General features: G+C 39.4%; 1 protein-coding gene across 2 annotated transcripts in view; it reads left to right on the top strand.

Annotated features, from left to right (window-relative positions):
- LOC110472313 (neuronal acetylcholine receptor subunit alpha-7) overlaps positions 1-16,830 on the top strand; it is a 59,366-nt gene extending 42,536 nt beyond the window's left edge. For both annotated transcript variants that reach the window (XM_077790282.2, XM_085567269.1), the window contains exons 9-10: positions 8,268-8,377; positions 13,547-16,830. In XM_077790282.2, the coding sequence (XP_077646408.2) occupies positions 8,268-8,377; positions 13,547-14,068 (632 nt within the window). In that variant the 3' untranslated portion in view covers positions 14,069-16,830. The remainder of the gene's footprint in view (positions 1-8,267; positions 8,378-13,546) is intronic.
- Positions 16,831-18,880: the final 2,050 nt, after the last annotated feature.

The raw sequence follows: 18,880 nt of genomic DNA, 5'->3' as shown, positions 1-18,880 counted from the left end.
TGAACAACAATTCTTTCTCTGTAGAGTACTGGAAGTCCCTCCTGGCACTTAAAACCTCTAGAGTGTAGCTCCTGAAAGATTTTCAGATCATGGCTATACAGCAGCAACTGTGTCCTAAACTAACCCTTCCTACTGTAGCTTAATCATGCCTTGTGGGAAGTGTGTCTTGCTGCACTCGTGATTTTACTTACTTTTAATTTTTCTCTTCAAAGTTACTTTTACCAAGAGTCCAGTTCATTACGTGAAACTATGTACAGAAGTGCAGAGAACTCCAGTTGTGCTACACAACTAAATTACTGGTCTGACTGTGCTAATCACTGGGTAAAATCATAAAGCCTGTGTGATACAGCTCAGGTATGATTGTTTTTTCTCATTCTAAAAACCTATATCATTATGCAGATTTGTTTTGCACTATAAATGCCAGTAATTTCATGTGGATTTTGTGCACCTTCCAGTCCCTATTATTAAACTTATCCAGTGCATTACATAGGAAGACATAACCATATCCCAGTGTGTTGATTTCCTGGTTCAGCAAATAAATCAAAATTAAACAAATATTATTATTAACAAATCCTGTTATTTTAATTAGAGCCTTTGTACAAGATCAGGTTCTGCCTTTTGAAATTAAAGAACTAGTAATTAATCTGAAAACTACATTAGAGGTATTTAGCTCTACACTGTAAGGACTATTTTTTTTCATAAAGACATTGGTGATCCATGTTAGGTGAATGGTTGAAACCAATTATATTAGAGGTGTTTTCAAACCTAAATGATTCTATTATTCTAGGTAAATAATAGTGGACAAGGATCTGGTTTGGTAATGATTATATGGCCAATTCTCAGGAAAAGATGGGTTCTTTCCTTAGGCAATAGATATATGCCTGTATTCCTTTAAGTCTTCATATCCCTGATCTGTTTCATAAAACTGTGTTTTCTATCCTAAATCAACATTATCATTAAGACTAGGAAATTATGCCTTAAAAAGTCACCAAGGAAAAAATTCCTCAAAGTCAATACAGATTCCTAACTACCTTTCATTACTATCCCTTGGCTGGAGCCTCCTTAAAATTACACAATTGGTGGTCATGAGGTCCCACATCCAGTGGTACCAAATAAAGCAGTGACCAGAATCAAATTAATTATGCACTGATGTAGCAAAGTCTTCAATAATGCCTCAGGATAAGTTGCTAGTTTGAGCTCATAGACTTAAAAAAAAATTAATCTCCTGATGTAATACTTAGTTCCTACCAAAATCAGCCAGTTTTTCAGAAAAACAGATCAATCCACAGCCCACGTTAAGTCAGACATTGTCAAAAGCCATTTCTCTGAAAAATTTAGGCCAAGCCAGTGAAGACCCTAACCAGTACACCATCCTGACTATTCTTTTCCCCTGCCTGCAATATCACCTCCAGAGAGGCAAAACTTTTAGGTTTGCATGGCACTGTCTGCACTTCCCCTCTCCTGCTGTGATCCTGTCTGCTTCCAGTACCAGATGTTTTGTTTTTGAGAAAACACCAGTCCCCAGCCCTAGTAAGCCACAGGATTACCTTTTTTTCCATTCTGCAGTGAGACACAGGCTGTACAGAACTTACTTCACTCACCCATCTCACATGGGTGCAATCCCTGCGCTGCAATCCCACCACTGTGAGGACAGGGTGACACTGTGCAGAGACAGACCCTAAGCTGCTTTGAAAGCCTCACACAGCTCTTTGTACTTGTATTGACCTGAAGCTCTGCAAGCTTTGAGTTCTGGCCAGCACAAAAGGTACAGTCACACAGAAAAACAGCCAGCAGCACCCATGGCTGGGCTCTTTCAGCTTGAGACCAAAGCTGCAATAAATAAGGTCTGACTTAGCAGTTCTCTGTCCTTCCTAGCCCATGCTCTGAGGAAGTATCACTTTCAAAATACTTTGTCAGAGCAGATTAAGCATGCTTCTGCTGAAAAGAGAAATCTTGAAATTAGATGTTCAGATGTATCAGGCTAGTCAGATGATTTGTTTCTTTGGTAAACACTTTTTATACCTTGCAATTTGAGGTTTCCCCTTGCACAGGAGAAGTGGTTAATAATTTCTAATTGTTTTCAATGCCAAAATAATTTCAAAGTGCTGCACATCCTTATTTTCTACCAGCTCTTTCCAAAATAACACTACTGATTTTGGATCAAGAGCCTGTATTTTGCTTTAAAAGGAGTTTATAGCAGAAAATTGGGAACACCAGGAAGCTGGTATGTAGACTGTGTTTGAAAGGGGAACTATAACATCCATGTGATGCTTGACATTTTGGCTGGATGTATCAAATTAATCACAATAAAAAATAAAGTTATCTCCATCTCCAAAAGCAGCAAAACAGCTTTTCTCTGTCTTATTTTGCTAAGCTACTCTGCTTTTTAAAAATCACAACTTACTTGCTGCTTAGGGCTCCATTATGATGACATTTTCCAGCTGTGTACTCTCCTTGCTGTTCTTTACCATTCCTACACCATTTCAGTAAGCAGGAACACTTTGCACTGTAGTTAAGTACCTTTGCAGCAAGTGCTTGGGGTGATTTCTTACATTTAGTCATAAAGCAAAGGGGATTGGAAATTGGTGCTTTGTCACCTTCAGGAGTTACAGATTGTTTTAAGTTATCAACATAAGGCATTAGTTGCTCTGACTAGAGAGAAAATTAGATTAATCCCTATTACATTTTTTGTCATCTTACAGTATATTCTCAGCTGATGCCATCTCACTTTACTCTGTCCCTATTTGTTTTTTTGGAGTGCTTTTCTCCCATATCTTTTCATGGTCCTGCCTTGTACCTAGTCAGAATCAGCCCCCTGCTCAATCTCTTTCATGAAACAGAAATTCTCATTCATGGCAGTTCTTACAGTTTCATTCCCCATGATCAGTGATGCTTGTCCCAAAGCCAAGAGTTTTGGATGTTTTTTCTATACAGAAAAATACAATCAAATGAAATAAGAGAACGGTTCTACTTTTCAAACTCCCATTTCTATTCTTCAAAAGCATGTGGAAGGAGAAGAGTTTCAAAACACAAGTACCATAATCATATGTCCACATATGCATTTCTTTGCTGTCTTTGTACAACAGTAAGTCATAAAGAGACTTTCTCCTCTATCTTTTGATTTTTTTGGTCTCTGAGTAACTCTGACATTGACACTTGTCACAGCATCTGCCCAGCGCCAGGCCTGGTCCCTACCACAGGAGAAAAGAAGAAGGGTGGTTGTAAGCCCCTCTGCTGGTATCCGATGTTTTCATCAACCTGCACAGGCTTTATTTCTCACCTGGGCCATTTCCAGAAGGAGGAGCAGTGAATATTACATTCTGAGTTCACAAGAAGCAGAAAGCGTTCAGCCCTGAATGACTGAAATTACTGGACTTAGAGTCTCTCTAACCCAGTTATTCATTTAACATGAAAAACCTGATGTTTTCTGAAAAGATAGAATAGAAATAGGAACACCAGTGGGAGATATCCAATGTCCAACTTGATCACAACACTCTCCTCTTTCCTGTAGTATTTGACAGGAACAAGAAGACTGTGACTGGTCACAGTGCAGATACACTGTCCTTCTTGTGATTTACTGTGTTAACAAATCTGGGTTAGACGATAAATGCTGGCATGATATGATACAATATAATGATATCACTGATTACAAAATCAAGGTGAAACATCCATCTGAGGGATTCTGTTTTGTTTACCCTGTCCCTAATCAGTCCTTGAAGTTAATCCAGTTTCACTTCAGCAGTATGTCTTCCAAAACATCTCTAAAATAATCATAAGGTGTTTTTCTAACATCAGATAATGACACAAAACATCCAAAAATGGTACTGAATGTTCTTCAAATTTATAACTGCAAATCACTGCTATCCTTTTGATAAGGTGACATCAGAGTATGCTTGCAAAGAATAAATAGCTGTTCTCACTGACTTTTTAGAAGACTATCTGTGGTTTTATTAGATCCATATTTGTTATGACAATGGCACCAGATCATCTTCTGATTGTCCTGGGACAGATGATGACAACTCCTAGATTTTAAAACTGCTGTCCATATAGTATGTCACATAATGCCTCTGGAAAAGAAAAGGAACAAAATCAATTGTGAAAATCAAGAGAAAATATTTCATACCTGAAGATAAGTCATGCGCCCAAACCAGCTGTTCTGCTCACTCACCTCTGCTGAAGAAAGCATCTTACTGGTTTTAAAACCTATGAAGAGCATTTGGAAGTGACTGGTACAGACCTCAGTATCCCTGAGGAATGTTGCTGTGTAAATCAGGATATTGAGGGGCTCCAAACATAGGTTTTCTGATGGATTTTTCTGGCCTGTGGCAGCTACCATGGGCAGACTGTAAATGAGCTACTTCCTCTCCAGAATGTGTCAGACACCTCAAACTCTGCCTCAGGGCAGGTGAATTATCAGTAACCAGATCCCTGGTCTTCCACATACACCCTGATCTGGGGTTGCTGTTTCTGATACTCACCACAGTGAAGGGAATTGTTAGAGATTCCAAGCTAATCTAGTAACTAGGAGTTACAAGCAGGACACAGAGGGCTGTTTAGTGGGGGTTGTTAAGCATTTTCCTCCTGCAGTTTAAGTAAAAGGGGCTGAGCTTCCTTGTAAAATCAGGTTTGCCTTTGCCAACAGACACATGGGCATAGGGCTTTGTGAGAGCAACAGCTTCAAAGCACTAAGTGAATAAAAAGGATTTAGGATGGTTCCTAAAATACTGCCAGAAAGGTCTGATGGCTAGGCCAAGGCTGTTCCTTGGGAGACCAAAGCTCATTACTTGCACCCCCTGTGCCCCATCTCACAGGAGAACTTTCTATTTCTGTGCTCAGCAGCATCAGTGGAGACCCAGAAATAGAGTTTGCTAATTCAGGGCAGTGTGGGGCTAGGGTGGAATGAATGAAGATTGAAGTCCTGTGGCTACAAGGGAAGTATTATCCATGAGCATTGTAGTTTGATCCTTTCAGCAGCAAGGATGCTCACTGGGTTGCTGGAGAAGGTCGATTCATAGTCATAATCAGAGAGGATGCCAGAGGTGATGTTGCATTCCACTGTGGGCAGCAGCAAAGAGTTATTTTAATAATGGATGGTCAGGAACTAAATTAATCCAAACGAGGCAAACATTGTGTCTGAGAACCATTTATTGATAACAAAAAGACAAAACAAAAAGGATTTACTCTACTAAAGAGGGCTAGGGAAGACAGATTAAGAGGAAGAAAAATGGGAGAGAGGGAGAGAGAGAGAGGAGACAAAGGGAAAAAGGGGATGTTATCTCCAGAGGTTGGGGAGTGCCCTCGATGTCCCGAGGGGCTACACACACTGCCTGCCTGTGGATAGCTCCTGCAGCGGCAGGACACGAGGTGAGGGAGGATCCAACAGGAGGTCCAGAAGCCTGGGCAGGGTTGTGGCAAAAATCACAGGTGGGCAGGCTGGGTTGGATGAAGGTGGCCCAGGCAGGGATGCACAGATTAAGCAGGAAAGGCAGGACAGATGTGAGGGTGAGTAAGATCCAGCAAGGGTGGGAGAGCCAAAAGGTCAGCTGGGGCCAGGGAAAAAGTGTAAGCCTCAAGAAGTCCCCAAAAAGACAAAAGGCAAAGGATAGAACAGACCCCAAAGAGCCCCCGAGGCGTATGATGCATGTACTTTTTATGCCTCCAGGTCCTCCTGAAGTCTGCCTGCTGACAGGAGACCATTGGCCCAGTCCGATGTCTCAGTGCAGTCCATTGGGACAGACCTTTTTCCATCAATTCCAGTGTCTTTGCCTTTGGTGTTCCCTTGCTGACTGCCTGTCCCATGCGAGACATGAACTAGTGGCCAGGCAAAGTCTCCAGAGACAAGGCTTCCCCCCATCTTCTCCTGGCTGTCTCCTGGACATGGCACCTGTGCAACCCCTCCCGTGTGCCTCTGACAACCATTGCTGAGGCATAACAAAACTGAATTGGCTTCTCACAGGTGAACAGGGACAGCAGCCCTTGTAGCTGTCACCAAGTGATGGGTTTGACCTTGCTGGTGCAAAGGCAAAAGACTGTCAGGAACAGAAATGAGCAGACTGGAAGATTAGGCCATGCTTTTAAGGAGATCCATGGAGGACAGCACAGAAATTCTCCTCAACAGTTCTCCTGTTTTTCTCCTGCCAGGAAAGAGAGCATGTAGGATTAAACCTTAAAAAGAAAAGATCAGAAAAGGCTGAGTCAGCGAAGATATAATTTCAGAGCCATTTTTTTTTTTTTTTTCATTGTGGACATAGCCCCTGAGTTTTGAGGCCTCTTCCTCCTTTACAGGGGAATGGTCACTGAGTCTAGACTCAGGGTCTTGGCCATCCCTGGTTGTAGATTGTAAGGACAGTCAGGTTTTCAATCAAGGAGATGCATGGGCACATGATCTAGCAATTCCTTTGTGATCAATGGCTATTAGTTCTACTGTCTCACAAAAGGAGGCAACAGCCTTTATCATGTCTCCAGCTAGAGATGTGAAAGACCAGTAGATCTGTCAGTCATTACTATATTTTTCCTCCACTTTCACTGTTGTCTCTTCAGGATTGGCAAAATCCAGCCTTAGAGCAGCCCTGGGAATTTCCAGGACTTTGAGCACTATGTCCTCCATCCTTACTTTCCAATGAAGACTTCAGTGTACCTTGAGCAGGAGCACCCTACTCCTCCCCTCAAAATGCAGATGACACATCTCCAGCCTCTTCCTTGCCTACCACAGGCAAAACCATAAGATATCTTTCTTTATGGGTCCCTGGCTCCCCTCTGGTTCCCAGTCTGTTCTGGAGAGAACTGTTTTCTATTTAATAGCTTTTCTATACAGCACTTTCCTGACATCTCTTCTTGGGTTTACAGCATAAAAAAACCTGGGAGCTTCAATTCCTCTGCTAATCATTGGCTAGGATCTTGAGTCAGATATTATCCAGTTGTTTTCAAGTTTAATCAAGTGACGAATTTTCCTAGGATATGTGAAAAATCCTAGCTAAAGCCATTTTAAATTGACTATTTCAAGCCTTTGAAGTCTGGTGGTATCAAAATGCATACAGCTTAAGGAAGTTATTTACTGACTCATGGCAGTAATTAAACCAACAATATCACCACTACTGCGTTTCTGTTACATGACACATGTAACAACTTCCATTAAACCTGGTTTGCTCTGCTTCTGCCTGCTTGTTGGCTCTCCTCTCTATGAATAAGTGCAACAGAGACCTTTAAATTCATCTCACCCTTAGGACTGTTCTTCTAATCTAGATACATATTTCATTTTGTCATGAAAAGCCATACCTCTTGAAGCAATTGCAACCTTGTTTTCAGGAAGGCCTTAGAATCTCATTATTGTAGATTTTTGCTCCTGAAGCTTTTTGCTGCTGGAATAGTGGGATTCGGTATTAAGAAACACAGGCAGAACAAAACATGCTTTGGAGCTTTGATTTAATTTTTTTTTTTCTTTTCCTTCAAGCTGTGGGAGGGAAGGCTGTGGGTTGCAGGAGGCTGCAGTCTGGGGCAGTGTGATGTGCTCTCCCACACTGCACCATTATGTCAGCCAACAGAAATGCTCCCTGGTATTTTGCCACTGAAGCCTTCAAATGTCAATACCCCTGTGGGTAATTCTGCTTTACACTCCAGCACATAACCCTCAGTCCTGGCATGAGGAAGAGGTACAGCCACTTAGGAGATGTGGCTTCAAGCCTCAGTTCTGGATTTCAAGATACTGTTTTTTTTCCTGCACAGCAGATTTAAATTTAACATTCAAGGAGGCTGTAGTGTACCTTCATAGGAACTAGAAGTAGTGGTCTTGAGAGCTAAGAAGGGTAATGAGAAATATGCCTAACCACGTGGAGCAGTTGTAGGGCAAAGGTGGGGAATTGGTGACACTTTTTGAAGGGATCCAGAGGCACCATGATGGCAGCATCTCCCTCCAACACCTCTGCTGGTATCATGGAAGACTGGGAATGCTGGTGTTCAGTGGGTTTTGTCAGCTCAGCTTCTCACTGTCCTGGCAGCAGGCACAAAGGTGCTCTTACTGTGAGGCCCTACACTCCTCTTCAGGGACAAAAACCAAACAGTTTTCACCTTCCATGTGTCCTAAGCCTTCCCTCACAGGAGAGAAGGGAGCTGAACAGATACACAACTCAAATACTCCACTGCAACAGACCATAAAGAGAGTGTTCAGATTTCATGTAGTGCTTCCAAAGGCAGATCTCGGGGCATGGCCAAGGAATATTATGTGTTCTTGTATTTCCCCCCACTTAATCAAGTCCTCCTTTTGCTTGCAGCTCAGTATTTCGCTAGCATCATGGTCATCGTTGGTCTGTCTGTGGTGGTAACAGTGCTGGTTCTGCAGTTTCACCATCATGACCCCCAAGCAGGAAAGATGCCCAAATGGGTAAGCAGCTTTGGTGATAAATATCCAGGAGGTTACTACTGAAAGAAAATTAAATTATCTACAAACTACAGTAAACTTGTTATAGGTGAGAGGCAGAATTTATTTTCCATTGCTCTGAAGAGTTCGTTACAAACAGCATAGTTAATGCTTGTGTTTGCAATTGATGGAGAAGAACAAGGAAACTAAATGTGCTTTCCCAACCAGTTCCTCTGATTCTCCATTAAAAATAGTTTCTTCTATTTGGCCTTTGGCTTCAACCTTATGATGGAGTGGTTGAGTCATTACAAAGTTATCACATTTACCACCTACTTTGCAAACCTTTAATTTCTTATCCAGCAGACACCAGTACTGACAGAATGTGCTAAACAAATGCTGGTCTCCACTGGGCAATTTGTCTGCTGCCATCTGATCTCTTCCCAGTGTATTAACATGTGGACCCTCTTTTTTAATGCAGCAGCAGGCTTTGTCAGCTCAGTAAGGTCTGGCACCAATGCCAGCTAGCTTTCAAATTGAATGTTTCCTTTAGATTTTCAAGTTAAAAGAAAATTATGTTTTTTCTAATAGATTTTAGAATAGGCAAGGTATGCTTTTGTTAACAGAATGAAAAGGGAAAAAAGCAGAAGAAGATAGTCACAGTCATCTATCTAGCACCCTGTTTGTAGGAGTCCAGTTGTACAACATCCTCTGATATCTTGTTCAGCACATTTTTCATGCTACACAATTACCCTGACATTTCTCAATTATTTCCCAAAAGTGCTGTATGATTAAAAAAACCTCTTACTTTCAAGGTACCAGATGATTCTGGATGAACCTGCTTGTAGGCAAAACCTGTGGGCACAAATCTGGAAAACATGCTTCAGATGTCTTCATGGACAGAATCTGCAGCAGTATAACAGAACCCATTTGATTGCTTTTTGAGGAGCCCAGACACAAAGGCTCATGTTAGTCCTCCTCACAGGCCCTTCAAGTCAGCTCTTGCTCTCTACCAGTCTCATGTTTTCTTGGCTGGAAACAAAGCGTGGCAAATTCTCATTCAGGAGAAAGCTTGTTCAGTGGCCTGACAGCTGAACTGGCATACATTACAAAACATGCCATCAGGAAGCAAAAACTGTGGAAAGCATTAGTGGGAAGTGCAGATGATATGCTGTGGAAGGTATAGACCAGACAAGCTGACAGGGCTGAGGGATCTCAGGAGGAAAAGAGCGAATGCCAAGTGTGTAGGGAAGAGGCTGACACCACAAAAGTAGGCACTTTACCCTACAAGCCATGGCCAAGGCTCAGTTGTTAGAATTCATGATCATCTCTATTCTTTTTGTTGTTGTTTTGGGGTTTTTGGGGTTTTTTTTTCAGTTTTGCCTGTCCACCTATGTCATGTGTTTCTTACAGAGACACCTTGAATGACCTTTGCTCACTAAAAAAAAAAAAAAAAAAAAATTTGAATTGAAGAAGTAATTTAAGAAAGAAGAAATTTTTTCTGCATTACATTTTTCTGCCTTTCCAGTATCAGCTGCTGCCCTTACCATTTACTTACTTCCCACAATGTTCTCTTCATGCCAGGCCTCAGTTTATTGCAAACTCTAGCCCTGATTAATTGGATATTGTTACAGGATTGTTCTCACCTCCTGCTTAAATGGATTTGCCTGCTGGAGTCAGTTGCAGCAGGAGGCATTGGACAATTGGGCATGTGTGGGAGCTTCTGCAGACCCAGAAGATTTGAATGGATGCATTTCCTAAACACAGCTGCTTTCTAAACCATTTACTGTAGAGCAGTTTATTTTCCCTTCCTGTCTCTCAAGGGATCTGTCCTTGCACTTTGCAACAAAAGAGGGAGGAGAGGGCCTGTTAGTGTTTATCCTCTCTGTAGGTATTCACTTTCCTTATTCCACTGCTTAGAATTGTGCCTTCCTTTCTATTAATCTTTGATGACTTACAAACAAGTTTCTTCCATGAGAGGAATTTAAATCCAAGGTGTTCAGTCAGGGCATTTGTTGGCCACTCAGTTGAGAAATGAAAGCTGTTGGCTGATGGACACTTTTGATAATGTCTGCTGAGCTAGCATGGAAAAAAAACACTAAAGAAGGCCCAGCTAAGGAGGTGTTTGGGAGTGGATAACATCAGGTATGGACTACAGCTCAACTGACCTTTCTCTGCTGACAGCCAAGACTTTGTGGGAAAAAGCAAGAGACTAATGACACTTTGTTGTGCCTAAGACAGGTTTGTTATGTTTCAGGATTTTCTTTTGATATACTTAAGACCTGGACATGCACAGTTCTGCTCAGGTGCAGATGTCACTTATCAAGAGAGCTTTAATTGGAGACTCTCTGCTCTGGATTAGGCCAGGCTGGTGGCTGTGATGGAAGCTAGCAGTACAGTTGTATTATAGCTAGGATAGACTCACAGAAGGGTTGTTGACCTCTGAAGACATCTGTACCTGTGTACTTCCTTCATAGAAATCCATATATGACAATGCAGGTGAGAGTACAGATTCATATTATCATACTCAGCTGTTATCCAAAAACCTGTATGGTGCAGCTGTCTCTTGAATTAATTGGTATGATAAAAACAGATTGATGTCTGAGTGTCTGTCTTTTCAAGGAAATAGGGCATTTGAAATCCAAGCTAATTAAAAGCTGTGTTACTGTCTTCTGGGTATTTATTTTTCTATGGGAAAAGGGTTTGACTGTAGTTATAAATGTAATTTCCCTAAGGAAAAAAAACTCTGTCTTGAAGGAAAAAGCATCATTGCTATGTATAAGTGCTTTTTCTCCTCACATCTCCTTTCAGAGTTAAGGCAGACATATTAACATTTTCTAATAAGGTAATTTGTCTAAGTGTTTTGTAATTTCACAGTCCTAGAGAATTAACTTCTCTCTCCCCTTTGCAACTGACACTGTTGACACATTGCTAGCAATTAAGACCTTTATTTTGTTCCATGTTGTCCCATTTTGTTTCCATGAGCAGTCTGAGCACGTTATAATTAAGTAAATTCAATTAAAGGCAGAATCAGTTTTTTAGGCTGCAACGCTATGGGTAACTATTTGTTTGTGGGAACTATGGGGAAAATAATGAAATATTTAAAGCAAAATAATATGAATAATGGAAAAGAACCTTTCAGGAACTTCATAGTTTAAATCTATCTGGCACCTAAGTACCACACAGCCACTTGCTCGCATCCTAGCTCCCTTCCCTTGTGGTGGTGAGAATAAGATAAAAACTCCAGCACTTTGTGGGTTGAGAGAAGAACAATTGTGTAATTTAAACAGAATACAATGTAATAATATGAATAATATTAATTATAGTAATGAGTAACAATAATAAAAAAAATAATAGCAGCAAGGATGAGAGTAATAAAATGCAAGAGAAACAAGTGATGCACAATGCAATTGCTCACCACCTGCTGACTGATGCACAGCCTGTTTTTGAGAAGCAATTGACAGCCTCCAACCAACTCCCCATGCTGTATATACTTTTGGAAGATCCCTTTGGCTAGTTCAGGTCAGCTGTCCTGGCCATGCTTCCTCATGGCATTGTGTGCACCTACTCACTGGCAGAGCACAAGAAACTGAAAAGTCCCTAATTCAGGGTAATTCCAACAACCAAAGCATCAGTATTTTATCAACATTATTCTCATACTGAATCTAAAACAGCACATTGTACCAGCTACTAGGAAAAAAATTAACTCTATTCCAGCCAAAACCATGACAATGATGAAGAACAAAAAATTTGCTAGTGGGAGAGAAGCAATGTGGCTCACAGAAAATGGTACAGGATTGTGACATTGCAGAATTAAAAAATTGTGTAACTGCTTTTCACTGGTCATTGGTTTTGGCTATTATTATTATTTATTATTATTATTATTCCTATCTGTGATTACTAAGGCTTCCTCCTTTCTGAAATGATGCTTGTCATTACAGCAGTAACTCCAAGTGCTAGATGTAATTTCCCCATTCCTGTATCTGTACTGTGCAAACACAGGAGTCAACTTTTCCTGCATCTAAAACAGCTTTGGAGGCAAAGTGTGGTCCCAAGTCAAACACAACCAAAGTAACAGGAGCAGGATTACACAGGGAATCCTTGTGAGTAAAGGCTCAAAAGGAAAACCAGAGGCCACATCTGTTTCCTCCTTGATGTCAGATTATTTGGCTTGCAGCCAAATTTATTTGGTTTGCAGTCATCAAAGAGGCCTATCTGCATGGAGGGTCCCTCTCAAGCACATTGTGAATGCCATTTTTGTATGCATAACACCTGGAGGATCTTATCATTACACAGTTTTGCAAATTTAGTTTTCTGGTCTTCGCACAAGAACCTTACTGAATCACAGATTTTTCCTGCCTTTCACAGTTAACAATGCTACCAGTAGGAATTCTAGCTGGCTCAGGCACAGACTCAAACCAAATATCTGAAGGTCAGTTCACTGGAAAAAAAAATTCTGGAAGCACTCTCAGGAGTTAGCTCACTTAATGACCTTGACAAGAAACATATGAGGCACAATCTGCTGTGTGCACATTAGAGCATCTCATGATGCACCAGCACACAGGGAAATGACAGCAGTAAGCAGCAGCACTTAGATTCTGAGCTGCTAAATGTAATTGATTTACTCTTTTGAAAAAAAAAAGCCTGCTGTATTACATGGTTGAACTCCTCATAAGGGTATAAAATAGCTGTCAAAAAAAAAACCACGAAAACCCAACCAAGGCATTTTATTTAGATGTAAACAATAGCAATGGGCAATGGGAAATGTTCTAGAATGTGTTGTAGAGGGATTTTTTTCAGCAAAATGTACACATTGGCCCCCCAAAATATTTAACTGTCTTTCCTTAAAATCTGGGAAATGTTTCAAAACTGTACAGCCAATTTCGTGCTATCTGCTCAATTGCAGAGATCTCAGAGTAAAACTGGGTCTCCAAGGACCATTTTGTGAAGTAATATTTTATATTTCTTTACATCTCAAGTGGCCATTGAAAACCCCTGTGTTCAAGGGAGATCCAAAAAAGGGCTATTCGTGGTAAAAAGTTAGACCATCAAAGAAACATTTTGAAAGCAGATATCTGGAGAAACAAGATCCATCAGTATTTCTAAGAAACTGTGCAGACTGACAATAATAGCCACAAAAACTTTTAAAATGCTGAAGAGCATCCTGCATTTCTTCCACGGTTAACTCTCTTCCAGGTTCGTGTCGTCCTGCTGAACTGGTGCGCTTGGTTTTTACGAATGAAAAAACCTGGGGAAAACATAAAGCCCCTCTCCTGCAAGTACAGCTACTCCAAGCAGCAGCTGAGTGTGAACAGCCTGGACGTGAACGCCCTGCCCGGGCACCAGCCCAGCAATGGCAACTCCATCTACAGCTACCGCGGCGTGGAGAGCCCGTGCTGCCCGCAGCAGAACGACCTGGGCAGCAAGGCAGGGAAGGTGACCTGCCCCTCGGCAGAAGACATCGAGCTTGTGCAAAAGAAAGCTCTAATGGACACCCTTCCAGTGATGGTGAAAATCCTGGAGGAAGTCCAGTTCATAGCCATGCGGTTCAGGAAGCAAGACGAGGGTGAAGAGGTCTGCAGTGAGTGGAAGTTTGCAGCTGCTGTCATAGACAGATTATGTCTGGTTGCATTTACCCTCTTTGCCATCGTTTGCACATTTACAATACTCATGTCTGCTCCAAATTTTATAGAAGCTGTTTCAAAGGATTTTGCATAAGGTTTTCAAAGGTGAGCATGACAATAAAAAAGTGAATATTGCCAGTAATTTTACTAGATAATTTAACTCAAATAGAGAAGTGTACTTATATGTGCAAACATACACAGAAGGGGATTAAAATAATTTCAGGACATAATTATTCCTGATGTTAGTGATTGTAGTTACTGAATAGTTAATATATTGAACTCCATTTTTCATAGTCTAGTGCCACATGTAATTATGTCATAATCTGTGATAAGTGATAGACAAGAATTCTATACATTACAATACTATAATATATTTATTTCAAGTTAACACTAGTATCAAAGGGTTACTTTGAATTTGTGAACTTTTGTATATTGTTAATTTAAATGACCATTGAAGACTATAATTTTTCCATCATTTTATTGTTTTCAGTATATCCGTGTTTTATAATTACTGTTTGGTGTGGCTGTGACATGCACTTCTCAGATTTGAAAGATGTATCTCCACAGTCTCATGATGCTGTACATTGTATTTATGAAAATAAACTGTCATCATATTACCTCAAGCTAACATGATGACTGGAATGCTTCCTTGGTAAATTTGTCAGGAATGTATCTTTCTAGAAAATCACTTTGTTGTTGTTTTTTCTTTCTTTCTTTTTTTTTTTTTTAATTTATTTATTATTTTTATTAGGAAATATTGGTTGTGACATTGGAAAGAAAATTCTTTCTCCTTGCTGGCAATCATATATGTAATTTACTTGCTAAACTGTTTCTGTCACCTTGAAAATCTACTTAATTTAAATATCACTGCTCTCTTGGAACACAGTTGCCAACCTAATACTGACTAACTCTGTACAATTAGGGCAGAATCTTGTGGCTCCATAATATCTAGGAAATGGTCCACAGATTTAATTTGGCTCAGATTTCCTATCTAGTCTATAACAACAAAGTAGTATTTTTTTGAAAATTCTATTAGTACAGTTTCCTTTCTGTGTGGTCACTAGGCTTTGTTAAAAGGGGTGCATAAAAGAGTAATTTTATTCTGCTCAGCTTTAATGTATCAATGTTTATTATCAATTTTCTGTCCCTAAATATTCTCTAATAGAATATGTATATGTTAATAAAACATAATTGAATGATACCACTTTCTGGAATACAGGGGGGGAAAGCACACTATTCTCAATAGCAGCTTTTTTCTACCCAGTACTGTAGGTGGGAATGACACCTTTGTTGCATGATTTTATTTTCCTTGCTGATCACAGTACAGCTACAAAAGAACATGGTCTGTTGTAGACACCTTTCCCTTTTGGAGTAAGACAACACTTCTATAAATGTTCACTAGAAAAAAACTAAGAATCTATTTTCATCTCTGGCTGACTTTCAACTTCCTGTTCTTCCAGAGTTAGTAAAAAATTAACATTTCCCCTGTTTGCATGATGGGATCCTACCCACCATCACAGTTGGAGAAAAAGAATATGATCATGATTTTACTCAACAGGAAGTACTTGCATTTAAAATGGATGGTGAAGATGGTAGTTCTACAGACTGAAGCAATATGCTGCTGTTTCTTTAAGGAAAAGATCCCTCAGCTTTTCCACTGTGCCCTTTATTAGGTGGTGATCATTGGTTTTAAACAGAGCCTTGGCTGTTTTGAATGTTAAATCCTTGCAGCAGTAAGATTAGAGCATCACAACCATAGATTTATTGTACTTCTTAGAGTTATGTTCAAAAAAGGACCTAAGGAAGTCAGCCTAGGAAGGTCCTGATTACAGTGACCTGTTTTATATTTCACAGTCTTCCTGGTTACTTCAGCTCCAGATACAGCTGCAAAGGTAACACTGGTAAAATCCCCTACTGAAAATTCATTTCCATATTTCAGAGAGATTTCTTCTTCATAGGAGCACTGGTGCTCTAAGTAACTCCAAGCTTGCAGGAGAAAACACCCTATATATTGTTATTTCTCCTATTTTGCTGCTTCTGCTTACAAAATTGTCCTTTCTGAGGTCAGAATATAATTCAGGAAGGTTTTTAGTAATAGAAAAACCTTAGTGAAGAGCAGAATTATTTTGGGGGTTTGGGCTAGCTATACCAGGCTCTTCTCTTGGACAGCAGCTGAAATACTAATTTCATTTTCCTGTTAGCTAAAAATCTAAATATCCAATTATTTCTGTAACTTGTGATGAAGGATACTAAATGAGCTTTAGAGAACTTGTTCAAGGACCACTAATATTTTTTGCTTAAAAAGCATTTTTGAAAGTGATTTTTAGTGACAGGATAAAAAAGGTAAAAGCTAATGTTAAAGCACACAGTCAAAATAACTTAGTGTCCTCATGCAAAGCATTATTCCTTTACATGAAATGAGTTGTTGTATAAGAGTATTTTTAACTCAATGCATAGACCTTAAGATCAGAAGGAGGATGGAAAACTATCTGAAAGCAACAGTGAAAAATTAGTTTAAATAACATTTTTTCATATATAAAAGTCAATGTAAATAAAAAAAATTTCATTTCTAGGCCATGACTTTGTACTGTTAGATTGTCAGGGCTGGATTGTCTCTTATAGATGTGTCCTAAAACTCAAATTGCAATTTACAACTCTTTACACTGGAGTGAAACTACTTACTGATAAAATTTTTCGGATCTCATATGAGGCAGATCCTTTTGCTATCCACTTAATACTTGGCCTTCTGAAAGGAAATAACATTGTTACACAAAATTTGTAGAACAAACTGTGTAAAATAGCACAGAAAAATGGTTACATAAAGAACCCTGCAGAATAAAGTGTGAACCAATCTGAGATTTTCCTGATAATTACAGTACCCTTGGAAAGACTGATGATTCACAGCTCTTTATGGCATCACCAGCTAGTGTCGTGGTGTATTTAAATCCAAGAGAAGGAAAAAATCCCAAGTTGATTGCAAAGGTTAAATGGCAACAAGAAAGTAACCCACAATATCCTTTCCAAAATCCAGGCACTTACAGAAATGTTACACGAGGAGTGGTGACCTTACTGTCCCCTGGTAACACAAAACATGAAAATAAAGGTCCCTGTGCACTTTATTTTGCTGAGGAGCACCTTATCTCCCAAAAGGCATCATAGATTTCTGCTATGAAGCTATTCTGCCCTGATTTATAATTCAAAAATAAACAATAGTTCATATAATCAAACGATCTTTACTTTTGACTCATTAATTATCTTAATATATCTAGATATACACATGAAAGTCTGTGGTTTTTTTGTTTGTTTGTTTGTTTGTTTTGTTTTGGTAGAACATTTTTGTCTTAAAGGTTTTCTAATTTATCTGCCACCATGAGAAATACAGCTGTGTAACTTCCAACAGTGAATATCAAGTATTTCTATATTACAGTAAGGTTGCATACTTCTTTCATTTGAAATTAACTTTTCAGTATTGATGACAATAAAGAAGTAGGGGATCATGATCTAAACCCATTATTCTGAATTACCAAGTGCCTAGGAAAAGAGGATGCCATAAATCAGAAGAAAGTTAATGAAGAACAGGACTAATCAGGGATTTTGGACAATAAGAATGTCAAATACTGAGAAATCTCCTAATACTGTGAAATCCCTACAGAAATAAATAAAGGCAAAATATTCAGGGTTTAAAGGCTGAAATTCCTTTTCTTTTGTGAGGTTCCTTTTGGCGGAATTTGGAACAAAAATTTAGAACTCTGTTAAACACTTGGTGAGGTTACATTTAGGTTAAGAGATTGGGCTGAGCAGTGATCCTCTGGCTGAAAGGTTTTCCAGAATTCCATACATCAGATTTCGATGCTAAACAAGGGTTTCTAGAGTGTTTTTTTCCCCTTAATGACAAAGATACTAAGGGAGAAAGGACATGCAGCATAGGAAACTCCAATTTTCAGTGCAGGTGAGAAAGCATGTGCTCAGAATGTTGCCTCCTTTTCTTTCTTGATGAACAATCTAGAGAACACAAAGGGCTCTGCACTGGTGAGAGTAGAAGAGCATCTTGGATTTATGCTTGATACTGCAGCTGTTAAAGCTGAACTCCATCACAACTTCAGATCCCTGACTCCTTGTCAAGTCTGTTACTCTTATAAATAATTCACACCGTTTTTCTCCTGTCCCAGTATGGGAGCAAGGGTGGCTGTGTCTCAAATGCTTTCTAAAGGTGCTTAACTTCCAATAACAGAGAATTCAGTTTCCCTGATAAATTATTGGCATATTTATTACTCCTTGTTAATATCTAGCATATAAATGATCTAGTCATCTCAGTAACTTGAAAAACCCACCTTTCATGTGACAAAGCAGAATTTCAGGATTGTTAGCTGATTAAAGATGAGTAAAAAATTATTTATGGTGATAATCGTGATCATTATGAGCAATCAAAGTCCTAATCATGGCACAGTTTTTTTAATATTGGGAATACCTTGATCATCCACAATTTTGGAAAAAAAAAGTTTGCTAGTGTCCTTCAACACATAGAGAATTTATTTTGTGAATGGAAGCCTCTGAGTTGTTACACAGGCTGTCAACACATTGGCCCTGTAGATTTTCATTTACTGGAGGGAATTGATGAAGAACTTCCCAAGTGATACATAGGTTTGACACAGACCAGATAGACTTGTCTGGCTGAAGGAAAAAATGTGTTGAACAAAAAAACCCCAACATAACAAAACAAAAAAAAAACCCCACCAAAACTCAAATACAATTAGAATGCAGAAAAAAAAAAACCTGAATACTAGTAAAAAACATACATTCATTCTGATGGCAAAATCTAAAAAGATATATTACAGAAAAAAAATGGGAAAATTTAATACTTTGGTTTTCAGAACACATGCTTAACTCATTCAGATATATCTGCTTT

The sequence above is a fragment of the Lonchura striata genome, chromosome Z, assembly GCF_050655825.1.
Source record: "Lonchura striata isolate lonStrDom1 chromosome Z, ASM5065582v1, whole genome shotgun sequence".
Taxonomy (NCBI): Eukaryota; Metazoa; Chordata; class Aves; order Passeriformes; family Estrildidae; genus Lonchura; species Lonchura striata.
The sequence above is the reverse complement of the archived record's forward strand: the minus strand, read 5'-3'. Positions and strand labels throughout refer to the sequence as shown.